This window comes from Amia ocellicauda, chromosome 3 (assembly GCF_036373705.1).
Source record: "Amia ocellicauda isolate fAmiCal2 chromosome 3, fAmiCal2.hap1, whole genome shotgun sequence".
In the NCBI taxonomy this organism is placed as follows: domain Eukaryota; kingdom Metazoa; phylum Chordata; class Actinopteri; order Amiiformes; family Amiidae; genus Amia; species Amia ocellicauda.
In genome coordinates, this window is record NC_089852.1 from 49,241,989 (window position 1) to 49,257,944 (window position 15,956).

Here is a 15,956-nt window from a genome sequence, read left to right on the forward strand (position 1 = left end):
ATTATTTATTAATCACTATAGTAGGCTTCTATTGCACATTTTCACCTGAAAAGATGCTTCATAAATGTAACTTAATAAATACATTTTAAAAAGTATAATTATATGACAAAATGATTCTTTCAGATTCCTTAAATACGTTTATCTGATTGTTGCCTGTAATTAATCAGTTACTTAATTTTCCTGTTGTGAACTTTCATTTAAAACACAAACAAAAACATTTAAAGGTCACATACATGGGCGACAAGCAAGGAACTAAGTACTTATTCTTGTAAACAGAATGTATACCTTTGGGTTGAATGCTTTAAACCTTGAATGTAATCACTGGCTTGGTTTTAAGACATAACCACTTGTGTAAGTGATGTCCCTTTGCAACACTCACCCACTGGTCTAAGAATATTAACAGGATGGATCATGTTCTTTTCTCCCTATAGGGAGTTGCACAATATAATGAGTTTTTTTCGATTCCTAGACCTCATAAGAAATTAATGCTCTCAATATTACACTGTCCATTGTAAGAAAATGGTACCAAGAGCTGATGGAAATGACAGATTGTGAGTCAGCAAGAACTCTACTTAGATGTGTTTTACTAATTCAATATTAAGTAGACTTTACTGCAGTGGCTAATATTATTTGGCAATCTTTTTATTTTGCTTAGTCACTTTTGGTGACTGTTCCACAGATCTAGAGGCTTAACTGTATTCGTCCAACTTTTTAGTATTGTAAAGATTCACTTTTTCAATGGCTTCCTAACATGTAAAAGTTTGGGTTATAAAATATCAGTGTTATATCCATAGGGTATACCTGGAAAAAATGTAATTTATTCATGTTGATTTGTGTGGTAAGCTCACAGATATTCCTTAAATGTTTTTTTAGATTTGCTTCCAAGCTATTACCTTATAACTTTAAGATGCTTTGACATTATTGCCTTTGCTTGGTAACTTTTAAGTGGAATGCAGAACTATTGATTGACACTTGCTTATATCCGCAAATGGGCTGCAAATTATGGAAATGATGGTAAATGGCTGAACATTCTGACACTGTGTCAATCAGAATCCCAGTTCAGCAAAATGCACTTTCAGATGGAGAGATTAGGGTTTAATAGCAATTGACACATGTCAAGACCCCCCCACAAACCAGGCATAGACCTGCATTAGGAGTTTATATTGCTGTAGCTGTCTCTGCTTATGACTGTGATTTTTTATTTTTGGGACTGTGAAATGCTGTAAGATTTGAGTGAAAGTTGGCTCAGTTTTGTCTCATTTTTTAAAGTTTGGTTTGTTGGAGATGTATCTTGTTTTGCTTTATTTAAAGCAGAAGATATCTCCCCACATTGTGACATGGAATCTAATTTTCAACTATGGAAAACAGCTTGGTAAAAAATAACAACATAGACATTCCTGTCATGGATGCTTCAATTAAATGTGAAAACGAGGCAGGGTAACCTTTGAAAGGCCAACAGACCAGACCTCAAAATGGTCACATTTTTGCAGGATGAAATCGAATGCAGTATTTTTAAAACTTGTTGAAAGTCGAAATTCTCTGATAAGTAAAAGTCAAGCAGTTCAATATTTTAAAGTGTAAGATGTTACAATGAGTGCATACACTCTCTGATAAGCGTAACATCAGACTCCCATAATCTTGTACAGACCTTGAGTTTGACTTTGAAGCTGTTAGAACTTGGCAAGTCTGGAAAGTGTCTATATTGGGCAGGTCTTAAAAATCCACACTTACAAAAGCCCCATCCAACACAGATGTCAAATTCCTTCAGGTCCCATAACAATTCACTGGTCTCCACACTGCAAAGAATGGATGAGGCTGCGTTCGTTTGCTTGCTTTTCTGGGCAAAGTTGAAGCTGGGATTGACTATTTGATTAATTTTATTTGTGGGTTTTGTTATGTGTTATTATTTTAAAGTTAAATTGTGAAGGATAACTGTTTGAATCTGAACGTTTTATTATTAAAGTGGAATAGGCTATATGTATGATTAATACATTGAAATTATCTAATGCAGGTTGCTGAAAAGCAGTGGATGACTATGCCCATGAAAATATGTGCTTTTCACCAAGATACATTTACTTTGGTTACTCACTTCTTGTTGTTGCCATGCTGTTCTATCGATCTGTAGTCAATTGACAGTTCTGGCAGTACTCCAAGTGTTTATTGAAATTCAGGCATGCAAATAGGCTGAAAATAAAACTTACCCCTTATCATATTATTCAAAACAATCAGTTGAACATACAAATAATAAAATGATACTAATTAATAACTAAGAAACATTTTACAATATTTGTTTTAAAATATTAATGACATACAAGTACTAGAGTGAAAGTGTAAGGTAATAAAAAATGTTCACTTTAATATTTAATATGGATTCTGCCACTTGAGAAAGAGGGATATATTCTTTCAAGAAGGACAATTGGAATTAAGAATTGACCTGAAATTGTGGGAAAGTATTGATATTATGGTTTGACTGAGAATCTGTTTTGAAACATTTTGCTCAGGGAGGCTGGCTGTTGGGTTACCTTTTGAGATTAAAGTAGCATGACAAAGAGAAGAGAAGAGAAAAGTCATCCTTGTTTTTGAAAATGTGGGGAAATAAACATGAGTGCATTAAAGGGTTATTTATTTCATATTTTTCTTAGGCTTGATACGCATGCAGGAGCTGATCAAAGCACCATCGCGGTACAACATCAAAATTAAAATACGACAGCTTCCAACGGGGAATAAGGACGCTAGACCGCTGCTGAAAGAGATGAAGAAAGGGAAGGAGTTCTATGTGATATTTGACTGCACGTACGAGACCGCGGCAGACATTCTGAAACAGGTGAGTGTCAAATTGTGTATTGTTTAGACTGCACCACCTGACTTTGTATATAAGGCACCCTGCCACAGGCTGAGGACGTGAAAGAGCAATTCAAGGACAACTTTGGTGAAAGCTGTAAATAACCTACTCGGGATACAGACCTAAAAAACATCTTCCCCATTCAGCACCTCTGGGATGAACCAGAATCAGGAAGACACTACACCGGGAGAAACCTGCTTCTCTGAGCTGTACTAGAAAGTGCAAAGTTGAAGGAATTGCACACTGGAAAAAAGTATAGCAATCTGCATTTTAGAAAAATGAATGAATTTGTGCTCCATCTCCTATCAATCAGTGTTCACTTACTTACTGAATTACGTACCCTGGAATGGATCAGGTGAGCAGCCTGGAATTGTGCCATGCTTATTCAGTAATCACTTAACAAATTCAAGCCCTTAATCGGTGAGGGAGGTTGTTATAGCTGTAGAGGACTGAAAGTTACTCAGAGATCAGAAACAAGGTGTGATGTCGGCTCTCACCTCCCGTTTCCACAGGGTCTCTAGATAGGGCTGATTTATACTCCTTTTCTGGTGTCTTTTGTCTATATGCAAAGACACGCTGACATCAGAAATTCAAGTATCTGCAAAAGAGCTTTTGAGAGGGATCTGTTTTGCAGATGTACATTTTAGAAAGCACAGAGGAGTATTGTCATTTTATGTGATGATAAGGAGAGGGTTTGTACTGAGTTATATGCCCATAGGCTGACAATGCCTGCTATCTCTAAGGCTTTGGGATAAGGACCATCAAAATGAGAAAACAGCAAGAAAAGGAGTTGTATGCCATTATAAAATGACAAGGTCTCTGTGTCTTCCCCTGTAGAGGAAAACAACTAGCAAAGCAGGTTGACAGTATCAGACAATTACCAGCTCCTATCTGTTACTGTACATCTAAAGCTTGTAAGAAGCCCATCTCTTCAAAGAATGCATCAACATCATTGCTGCTTTCAATTGGTCTGTAGATCAAGTGGCACTGGACTATTTTCCATGAGTTGATATCTGCAGAGCTAAATGCAGGCCCTATCAAATAGTATTGTAATTCAAGTGGAAACTGAAGAGCAAATCATACTGTACTAAGTAAGAAATGCAATGATATCGGGGGGAGACATACGAGATTGGGATAGAGAGTAAAGAAGAGAAAACAATTCAGTATTACACTGAGGTTTTCACAATATGTAGTTCATTATTTCCTGGGGGGGAGAGTGTGATTATACTGTCACCTGTTTTTTCATATCTCTATTTTTTTTTTCATTGTTTACCATTATTTCCCTTGGTAACCAGTGATATAACATTCATTTCAAATCTAAGTAGAAGCTATTTCACGGGGAAAAACACAAAACAAAACAAGACACACACACACACATACAGGCGTGCTCAAATTTGTTGGTACCCTTACAGCTCGTTGAAATAATGCTCTCCTGAAAAGTGATGAAATTAAAAGCTATTGCATCATGTATACTTGCATGCCTTTGGTATGTCATGGAATAAAGCAAAGAAGCCGTGAAAAGAGATGAATTATTGCTCATTCTACAAAGATATTCTAAAATGGCCTGGACACATTTGTTGGTACCCCTTAGAAAAGATAAATAATTGGATTATAGTGATATTCCAAATTAGTTTCTTTAATTAGTATCACACATCTCCAATCTTGTAACCAGTCATTCAGCCTATTTAAATGGAGGAAAGTAGTCACTGTGCCATTTGGTATCATTGTGTGCACCACACTGAACATGCACCAGAGAAAGCAAAGGAGAGAGTTGTCTGAGCAGATCAGAAAGAAAATAATAGACAAGCATGGTAAAGATAAAGGCTACAACACCATCTCCAAGCAGCTTGATGTTTCTGTGACAACAGTTGCAAATATTATTAAGAAGTTCAAGGTCCATGGAACTGTAGCCAACCTCCCAGGGTGCGGCCGCAAGAGGAAAACCGACCCCAGATTGAACAGAAGGACAGTGCGAATGGCAGAAAAAGAACCAAGGATAACTGCCAAAGAGATACAAGCTGAACTCCAAGGTGAAGGTACATCAGTTCCTGATCATACCATCCATCACTTTTTGAGCAAAAGTGACCTCCATGGAAGAAGACCAAGGAAGACTCCACTTTTGAAAGAAAAACATAAAAAAGCCAGACTGGAATTTGCTAAAATGCATATTGACAAGCCACAATCCTTCTGGGAGAATGTCCTTTGGACAGATGAGTCAAAACTGGAGCTTTTTGGCAAGTCACATCAGCTCGCAGATGAAAAAATTAAGCTTTCAAAGAAAAGAACACCATACCTACAGTGAAACATGCAGGAGGCTCAGTTATGTTTTGGGGCTGCTTTGCTGTGCCTGGCACAGGGTGCCTTGAATCTGTGCAGGGCACAATGAAATCTCAAGACTATCAAGGCATTCTGGAGTGAAACGTACTGCTCAGTGTCAGAAAGCTCTGTCTCAGTCGCAGGTCATAGGTCCTCCAACAGCATAATGACCCAAAACACACAGCTGAAAGCACCCAAGAATGGATAAGAACAAAAGATTGGACTGTTCTGAAGTGGCCTTCTACGAGTCCTGATCTGAATCTTATCGAACATCTATGGAAAGAGCTGAAACTCCCAGTCTGGAGAAGGCACCCATCAACCTGAGACAGCTGGAGAAGTTTGCTCAGGAACAGTGGGCCAAACTACCTGTTAACAGGTGCAGAAGTCTCATTGAGAGCTACAGAAAACATTTAATCGCAGTGATTGCCTCTTGCCTTTTTGTCCATGCCATTTTAATTTGTTTTATTATTTACAATATTATGTTGAAGAACAAAATCAAAAGCAATGTCTGATTTCTATTAAATAAGGAATAAACAATGGTGGATGCCAATTACGTTTGTCAGTTTCAAGTTATTTCAGAGGAAATTGTGCATTCCTCATTTTATGTGGAAGGGTACCAACAAATTTGAGCACGTCTGTAAAAAAGCATATGAAGCCTGAGCTATGAAGTGTGGATTAATAAAGTACCTCTAAATAATTGCGAACATGTCCTGGAATATGTGTGCCCATCTTGCAGTCTGCAGGTTCACACAATGCCATATTCTGCCAACACAAGGGATATTTGCATATGTAACCAAGATGATCTAATTTGCTGAACAATGACGGGCACCACTGCTTCACACTGCAATATAACTCACCGTGTTTGAACACTGAATTAATATCGGCAAAGACAGGCTTATCTTTTGACTGGCATGTAATTAAGGCGGCTCAGCATCATGATAAGCAAAGACGAGAGGCTGTGAACACAGAGCAACTAAGAAATACAATACCTGTCATTACAGACAGGACTGTTTAGCTTTCATTACTGTATTGTCTTGACAGATTCTTTCCATGGGGATGATGACAGAATACTACCACTACTTTTTCACCACTCTGGTAAGACTGCAATTATGAAGCCCCTTTTGCCACAGTTTGATAGTTTTGATTAAAAATAGAACAGCAGTGACAGCACTGTTGATACAGTTGTTATGGTTGGGACAACAGTCGAGCAGCTTTCAAAAGAACTTCCTTCACGGGTGAAATGTGTTATTTAGTAAGAAAATCGGGTTATGTTCGGTGAATGGGCATGTGACTGGCTCACTGTCGTTTTCTTGTTAAGGATCTGTTCGCTTTGGACCTGGAACCATACCGCTACAGTGGAGTGAACATGACAGGCTTTCGGCTTCTCAACATTGACAACTCACAGGTGGCGTCTGTGGTGGAGAAGTGGTCCATGGAGCGCTTGCAGGCCCCACCCAAACCTGAAACTGGTTTACTGGATGGTATGATGACAGTAAGTGCACTCCAGACAATTTTTGCGCCTTTAGTAATAAGTAAAAAACACACATGACATTCCGTCAAAAACCTGGTCCAACTCGTGAGTGAAGGACTTGGACTTGGGTCTTAGCTGGGGTTTGCATGTTTTACCTGGTAGTGATGTACCAAATCAATTTTAAATATGTGAATGACTTAAACACAATTTTGTGTACATATACAGAGTAAATGGGCAGAACAATATAATTAATGTTTTAAATGTTGTTATTGAAATGCATGTAATATTATACACTTTACACAGATGTGTACTTCATTACTGAATATTTATGTATAAGATACTAATCATTCAGCTTATTTTCATCCAAGCAATATTATTTTTTATTAGAAATTGTTTACAATATATGTAACTTTTTACAGATCAGCTGACAGTTATCTAGATATAACGGATAAAGTTGATTTGACAGATAAAATAGGTGACGGACAAGTAGAAACTAATGGTGACTTGATAGACTTAATATAGAATTTGCCATTCTACATGACACACAAAACTGATTGGTCAACTAAGAAGTTTGTGTATTCCAAACTGATTTAACTTTGCTCATACAAAATAGTACTGTTTGTGTGATATCTCAGCTTTGGAAAGCTTTATACTGCAGTAACCTGTAATAAACGTTAAAAAGGTTATGTGACAAATGCCCAAGTAGGCTGTCAAAGGTATAATCAAAAAAGCCTGGTCTGGAAATTATGCCTTTTGTAGGTGCTTAACGGGTTGGTGGAGCATCACAAGACTAATAATTTCTGTTGAGGAACACATGCTGATGTCACCGGTTTTCATGACTCCCCTCAATCACTTGGCTCTGCAGGCTTGTATTTTATCCTATGGCCTCATTCAGTGTTGTGCGCTGTCATTTTTCCACCAGGCACCAGTCTGCAACTGCTTAATCTTCTCCCTGTAGATTTCCTCCATCCCTGCTCTCTGTCAATTCCACCGAGTGTGTCTGAACATGAAAACAACATAAACATACGCAGTAATGTGCTAACCCGCCCTGCAATCAGCATCCCACTTGGTTCTCCTTTGTCCCTGATTGCAAAGAGGAGGAGTAGTATCCCAGCGACTCCATGAACCTGCTAAAAACTTCATGCAGAAGGGAGGCTTTTACGTTAACTATGGTTTAACCTCATGACCCCTCCCACGGTGCAGTTTTGCTGGCGAATTCAAAGATGATTTTGAGTCACCAAAGAGATGCACCTGGCAGTGAATGCTTTTATAATAAATTGATGAATGGTGACCTAAAATATTACAGATTTCCACCCCCCCTTGAAATGCAAATATCATATAGAAGATAAATAATTTAATGCAGAAAGAAGGGTGTTTGGGAAATGTCAGTGTTGGTTTTTTTCACTCAAATCCCTGCTAATATATTATTATATTTCTTAGCAGACACACTTATCCAGAAATGTTACAATATATCACATAATTTTATACATACAATTACCCATTTATACAGCTGGGTTTTTACTGGAGCAATCTAGGTAAAGTGCCATGCTCAAGGCTACAGCAGCAGTGCCCCCCACCTGAATATTCTGAATAAATAACTTCTTCCACTTTATATAGCAGATATTAATAGGAGAGGTATAATGGAAGACCAGCATGCTTTCAGTTTCTTATTCACAGCTGCTACTGCGTATATACAGAAAGCATTTTCTACCATTTATTTTCGGTATTCTTAAAGATTTTTGTGCCCTAATTCATTTGTTACCCTATGTGTTGAGAACACAGGTATTAACCTAGATTACTTTTTAACCTAGATGAGGTTTTCCATGGTTGACAGTGTTTTATGGCAATTTTTTCACCTTTCGGTTTCTGCAATAGTTTGTTCCGGCTTTGAAGTGAGCAGTGCTCAATGTGTGACGCGCTTTGTGTTTTGCAGACTGAGGCTGCCCTGATGTATGATGCAGTGTACATGGTCGCTGTGGCATCCCAGCGCTCCACTCAGATGACTGTCAGCTCCTTGCAGTGTCACCGACACAAACCGTGGCGATTTGGACCGAGATTCATGAACATGTTTAAAGAAGTAAGTGCAGCTTCTGGATCTAGGCCACCGAAAGGTGTGGACACAATGTGGAGACAACGTGGTGATGTTTTATTGAATTGAGGCAGTGCTTTGTTAAATGTCCTATATAACGTTGGGCTGTCCCAAGCTTTGTGAAGTAATGGATGGTATCGTAGTCCCCTATCATGTTTAAATTACAGCTTGTGGTCTGTGGGCATTATTTATCAAATGACAGATGATTCTTAAATGGTTCTAAATGGGAAAAGAGGCTCGTTAGACGGTCATATTTCAAAATTAATTATACTTTAACTCGTTTAACATCTGTACGGGAATTTATAGTGACTTTTCCCATTTCTGCCTAGATTCTTCTTCTTACTATCATTACTAGTGTAAAATAATATTCTTATGACTAAAAAACTTAACTTGACGGCCTACTTATATTTTATATTGAATGTAGCAAGGTCTACTTAGAAAGGAAGGTAGACTTTGTTATCCTGGAAAGCCAATCATACACAGGAGGTGGTGTAAGGCAAGAATTTACATTATTATCTGCTTCAATAGAACTGCAGTTTGTTCCTGGAGAAGACAGTGAGAAAGAATGAGGGAGAAAATTAAAAATAAAGATTTAGTCTACCTATTTCTCTTTAATGACCTTCACTGACAATTTGCTCAGGCTTGCGTTGCACATATAAATTTAAGTTCTTTTGGCATGTCTAAATTACGCACAGGGGGTTGAGTGAGTTAAATAATAAAATGAAGTGATAAAAAACGGAAGGGGAGCATCGATTGAAAGATGGCACAGAAGGTCAATACTCAAAAAATACTAAGAATGTTATAAATATTTCATTCCTACTGTACTGAAATCATTTGAATGAAACATTTAACACGGCAATCTGACATATTAAAGGGATTGGTCTTGACAGATTACAGATGTAACCAGCACACTGCGAAGCACAAAACAGAGCAGACACACGCCCGTAGCTGTGTTTTCTATGTTGGAGCTGCAACCCATACCATATTACTTCATTAACATCTCTTCTTAGGCAGATTTAGTTTTAAAAGCATCAGTGATAAACAAGGCTTAAAGTATGGAAATATAGAGGGGTTGAGTCGAACAATATGACTAGTATTATGGTTTCCATTTTTAGTTTAGATTCAAAACACAGAAAAGAAATCCAGTCCGAGTTTTTTTTTTATACAGTATTATTAGTATTAAATACTGAAACATCTGTTTAAGGACATTTAATTGACATTTGCAAGCCATGCTGTCAGAAACAACTCTTTTCTTTGTCTGGCCTCTTGGTGCAAAATGTGTCCTCCACTAACTCAACTCTGTCCAGGCCAGACCTTCCTATCGCATCAATGTAATTTAAATCCCATTATGGGGCCTCCTGTCATAGATCAAATAAAATCTGTTAACAGCATCTTTGGGATGCTTCTTTTTCAATCTCTCTCACAGGTAAATGACACAAGTCTTATATTCCATCTCTGTACCCGTCATAGACACCCATGTGTGCGGTAGAGTCCCTCATTTAGATTTCCCCAGTAAGGACAGTATATTTTACCACCTAGGTTACGGTAGAATCTGGTACTCACAAAATGTTTTATGTGGTTGAAGCAGAGGATGTTCTGTTTCCAGTGGAGAAAATGAGAGTGAGAAGAACATTTTGGATTTTCCAATTATTTTTTCATTGTGGGGAAAAAAGTCCTTCTTTTTCCATTAATACAAATCATGGAGAAAAGTGGTTGCTTTCTACTGGGGCAGAAATGCAGAAGATCATTGAGGTGCCCCTCAGCTGTCTAATAAGTGGGGTAAAGAAATCTATAACCATCAGTAGCCATAATGAAGAACAGAAGTACTGGGATAATTATTCCTCAGCCTAGAGTGGATGCTATAATTGAATTTCTGAAGTTTAATGTGGGCTGAATGCTATTTAACTAAAATGCCATCCAACAAATTGAAATTGAGTAGTGTTTTTTTCTTTTCTTTTTTGATTAGTTGGAATCGGAACAGTTGACACTTTGAATGTTTTGGGGAAACGTAATAAGAGTTTTAGTTCAGAAAAATAGGTTAACTTCGTTTTATGTTAATTCTCATCACTCGGGCAATTCTTGTTCCTCTTTTTAGGAAAATAATTGCACGTTTAAATTTGGTGTAAATTTAGCAGGAGACAATATAGGTGTGGAAAATGGGGAAAACAATAGCTTGCCTCACTTAAAATTGATTTTTGGGTTTTACTTAGATAGGCCTAAGCTCTAGGTGAGAGGAAAAGTGGGTCACATTCAGGGTTTACTGCAGAAATTTGCAGTGGCACAGCCGTCTGTTATTGGATATCCAAAATAAATTTATGAATACAATTCTTACTACTGTGTTTTTGTAATAATTACACTATGTAGTCTACAGGTTAATTTGACTTTCTGCTCCTTAAATGACTGTCTGTTTTTACATTCATTTTGTGTTCCCACACATTATGTGTTATCTCTCCTTATATTTCTCAAGCATGTCTGCCTGGTCTTGTGCAAACCTTGTCAGTTGCGGCCTGCCACCCCGAGCTCACGAGCTGCACCCCTCAAACGACACAAAATAAAAAACTTTAAAATAGAAACACATATGCTCCGCCACTCTTTCTGGTTCGCTTTGGCTAACCACCCCCGCCCCACACTTTCGTTCACTACGACTACACCCCCGCCACACCAGCCAACAATCTGTTATCCCGTGGGCAACAATTAATTACCTAATTGAACCATTAAATGAACCAATCATTTCCTAAATCAGAGCCTTTTAATTATTTTAAACAGTAAGGGTTTTAAGTTAAGTATAAAATTGTATAAAGAACTTATTAAAGAACCACCTCTTTTATTACACAATTTAAACAGTAAAATCTAAGCAGATTGTTACTTCAATTAAATAAATGAGAGCTCAGCAGGGGTAGGCGATCCTCCAGGACCAGGATTGGAAACCCCTGTGCTAGCACCCCCACCCCTCCTCCGTCAACAATTAAGTAACCGACTGCCATGCCATTCCTGTGCTAATTTTTGTGGGAAACACTGCTAGTGCTTCATCCGGTACTGGGATGTGATGATCCAGTGCCTAAACCGGCAGACACACGGTGCAAGGTACACCCTGTGTGGGGTGTCAGTCATGTTGCTTTAAAGAAAATGTAAAGTGTCAAAATCCTTTGGCATATATTTATCTGTGCTACACAAAGGATTGGCAGTTTCAATTTGTGTGAGGGCATCTACAATAGCGATTTACAGTCTGTTAAGGCTCTCTGTAATCCTGACAGTTAGTGAACAGGCCGGGCTTTGCAGCATGATAAAATATAATAGTTCGCATTCCTTGTTTTTGAAAAAAATGTTCAGCAATTGATCATGACCAGTGATGCATTGAAATTCGTTTTTGCAGATACGAGTAATAAATCGAGGCCGTAGTCTTGGTGAATGATCCCAGCTGATGTCTTATGATGCCACCTTTTTGCAGTGCAGCTGCAGAGACTTGGAGATCCGTAGAGCACTCCCTTGTTATGGGTATTTAGCGATTCCATCCATCAGAGCGGGGAATCGGAATCAATTTGTCTCAGCTTCTCTCTCTTGCAAAAACTATCTCTCAAGCAAAGTAATGGCAGTACCTAGAGGTTCATCCTGTCAACACTGAGTAATGGAGATTAAAGCTGACTGGGTTGTTTAAGAGAAAATACTTAATTATTGGAAGGTTTTAACGATCTGACCAGTGTTAAGCTTCCCAGAGCATCCCCTGAAGCGGAATGATACCAGAGCTGCACCTCACACTGGTTTTTATCACATCGAGCCTTCTCCAACCAATCATTTAAATATGAATGACTTTGACGGCTTTAGGAGACTCTTCAGATTTAAAAGGAGCATTAGTGGCAAATGCTCCCTGGACAAGTCTGGCTAGAGACAGAGATATATTAACCGTGTTCAACACAACAGCACTGAGTCATAAAGAAATGCACTGAAATAATCAGAGAGCATCTGTTGTTAAGACCTCAACTTCCATATGTATGAAGTGCACAACTGTGTAAATATATGACTAATTAAAACTTGGAATAGATGTAGCATTGTTTCAAAATTCTGACTTCCTGCTTTTGGATTTGACTTTCCACTTTTGTAGGCTATTTTCAAAAAGTGTGTTTCCCTGAAAGTAATATAAAGTTTTTAAGGTGAGGTAGATACAGGTCTAAAACACAGGCATTGAATTGCAATGGAATCAAAATACATTTTCCGTCAATATACTGTAGTTTCAGAAAATGTGTTTATCTGGCAAGAGTGTCAGGAGTGTCACAACAACACCTAAGAAGTGAGTGAGTGGATGAGCTAGCTGGCAAGAGCGTAGAAGTTTGGTGCAAAGGCAGTGCTGGGGGTGGAGAGAGGGCTACAGAGCAATGCACTTTGTATTCATGCTTGGGTTGAGGGTGGAAACAAGGCTGGATCATGGATGCACTTCCTCCCAAACCTTCGTTAGCCAACCTGAGGAGCGAATGTTGCACTGGAGCAAGAGGTTTCAAAAGTTCTCCTGTTGTGGAGGATGAGATCGAGGACCACCTTGTCAGTAATTTTATACAGTGTACAGTATATTCAGTCTGAGGAAATGGCAAAACCCAAGGGTGTCTGGGATGTGGTGTATACTGGCAGATTCTTGCTTACTGGAGATTGCAGTAATGTGAGGTGGATGACTTCACTCTGGGACTGCAGTGAAAGCTGAACTGCTGCTCTCTCTCTCCCCCTTCAGGCACAATGGGACGGTTTGACAGGACACATCACCATCAATAAAACAGATGGTCTCCGGAAAGATTTCGACTTGGACATAATCAGTCTCAAGGAGGAAGGGATAGAAAAGGTGAATTAACCGACTGTCGGTGAATTAATTGATGTCTTGCATTATACTTTGGCAGGAGTCTTGTTAAGATTGAAAACGTCATTCATGAAGTGTATCAATTGATTAAGCTGACATATTACAGTACACATAAAAACTTCTTACCAGATAGTGTTATGGTGTGTGGTAGCGCAAAGAGATGGTTCTTCTCTTCAGAGGTCATGCTGATAAACAGGTCTACATCATTGAGATTTGGACTGGCACAATAGGGTCCATTTTTCAGATGTTATCACCATGATTAAACACATGCTTCTGCAGCCGAAGTGTGGTCATTAACAGCACAAATTGGCTAAGTTAGCTTGAAGCGTTCACAGTCAGGCATGACACATTAGTGTAGTCTTACTGCCCTTGAAAACATGTAATGCTTTATTATAGCTGGCCAGTATAGATCTCTCATTCCTAAAAGCAAACTAATTTTGTGTAGGAAATACTTTGTCTTCTCAAATTAAATCACACTGCAGCACGATTATTGGTTTGGATTTGTCAGGAATGGTCTTCCACACAGTTTGAAACTTGCCTTTTATTTCTTGTCCTTCGAATAAAGAAAGGGATCTGTGTTATTGTATCCATTAAAGAGACAAAGCGGGAATGCAGGCCATATACAATGTGAAATATCTGTGGAGAGACTTGATTCAGTTATTTTATTTGTGTATTCCTTTCTTTAAAGCCTGCTGGTGATCCCAATAGCCGTCTAAATAAAGTATGGAAAAAGGTTTGTATTATAGCAGATTGGTCACCAAACCTTGTGGTGTTGTGCATTTCCATAGTGAGCCCCGTGTCTCCAGAACACAACATTCTGGTTCCATTATATCCTTCCCTCCCCCCTTGTTGAATGATGGGTTGTGTTATTGAAAAATCACCTTTCCTGAGGTTACTTTAACATTTGTGTCAATCTCTTTGTGAAATAGCCTGAAAACACAGATATATTTTCCCACAAACCCACTGTGATTAATGCTAACGCTGTTCAACAGAAGAAAAATCACAACTGAGCTGTTTATCCTTCACTCCTGCAAGCGAGAGAGGAAGAAATGTTCCTGTGAATGAAATCATGTTTCTGTGCATGTATTTTATCCATTATGGAACTAAGGAAATTTAAGACAAAATACTTACTACCCACCATGTATCCAGCTTCATTAGCAGAACAGTCTAATGTTATGAATGGCATCATATGAGTATACTTTATAATGTTATTTGAGATGTTTTTTTATTTGTTCAAAAAACAGATACTTTGCCCTGATATTAGAAAAGGCATACAGCAGACCGATTTTTGAGAAAAGCCTAAAAGTTATTAATTTCCATCAAGAAAGACTAATCTTCATTATAACCAAAGGGTCATGGCATGCTACTAATGAATTATGTGTGACCAGTTTATTAATCTTAATCTGTTGATTAAAGGGGAAAAGGCACACACACATTCTGTACATAAAATCTTACTCTTTATGGCCTTGTTAATAAATGAAAAATCAAATCATGCAACAATGCCGTATTTGCCAGTGAGTTAAATGGCTCATGTAATGACATCTGCTGTAAAACAGAACCAAATCAGCACTTTGAATGAAGTCTTTTTGGGAGGTAATTACCAGAATTCAGTGTTAATGGGTTCCTATGCTCTCTAATTTCATTCTAACTGCCATTCTATCACTCATTAGGTTTTATTGTGACACAACCCTGTGCAAAGCAGTTGGTGATGGCGCTTTGTAAAATTAAACTTGATTATCTATTCTTAATTTTATTTTTATTATTTAGCCTACACTATAAAAAAATGCTGTCAGCTGAATAAGCATTGCTTTCAAAAAGGCTTTCTGGCAGGATTGCAGTGCCTTGCTCTGCATTTCTGACAATTCTATAAAGCTTCCTTTTAAATGGTGAGTAAGAAAAAGGAATATAAAACTAAATTAGCTTGACAGCATCATTGCGCTGTCTGTAATTGAAAAGGGGGAACGAATGTGTTTTTTTTGTTTTGTATCAAAGGTCTGACTTTTGTTCCAAACTAGTTCCCAGTTGTTTTGTTGGTCTGATTAGCTGATTATCCTGTTGAATGTAATACTTCTCTCCAAAGTTGAAAGTATGTTACAAGTATATTGGATTAAAAAAGATGTTAAGTCATCAATTTGAAAAAACAATATGATATATATGTCTCATTGATTACATGATTAATAAAACAATTGAGAGGTCCAATTGCAATGAAAACCAGAAAATACTGCATTCCTGCAAGAACTAAGTTTGACAACTCTGCTCTATATGTTAAGGTTTATCCTATGTCACTGATGTTTCTATGTAAGCATAAAGGCCATCTATCAAGTTTGCCTTGTTTATCTCAGTAGCAAATAGTTTATTTGTGATTTAATTGTTCTTATTTTCTCTGGTGTTGAGTGTC

At 38.0% G+C, this 15,956-nt stretch overlaps 1 protein-coding gene across 4 annotated transcripts in view; it reads left to right on the forward strand.

Annotated features, from left to right (window-relative positions):
• grik1a (glutamate receptor, ionotropic, kainate 1a) overlaps nucleotides 1-15,956 on the forward strand; it is a 76,944-nt gene that overhangs the window by 37,168 nt on the left and 23,820 nt on the right. For 2 of the 4 annotated variants that reach the window (XM_066699844.1, XM_066699843.1), the window contains exons 4-9: nucleotides 2,643-2,824; nucleotides 6,200-6,253; nucleotides 6,477-6,650; nucleotides 8,563-8,706; nucleotides 13,436-13,543; nucleotides 14,247-14,291. In XM_066699844.1, coding sequence (XP_066555941.1) covers nucleotides 2,643-2,824; nucleotides 6,200-6,253; nucleotides 6,477-6,650; nucleotides 8,563-8,706; nucleotides 13,436-13,543; nucleotides 14,247-14,291 — 707 coding nt within the window. The remainder of the gene's footprint in view (nucleotides 1-2,642; nucleotides 2,825-6,199; nucleotides 6,254-6,476; nucleotides 6,651-8,562; nucleotides 8,707-13,435; nucleotides 13,544-14,246; nucleotides 14,292-15,956) is intronic. The other 2 variants (XM_066699846.1, XM_066699845.1) reach the window with 1 other exon arrangement.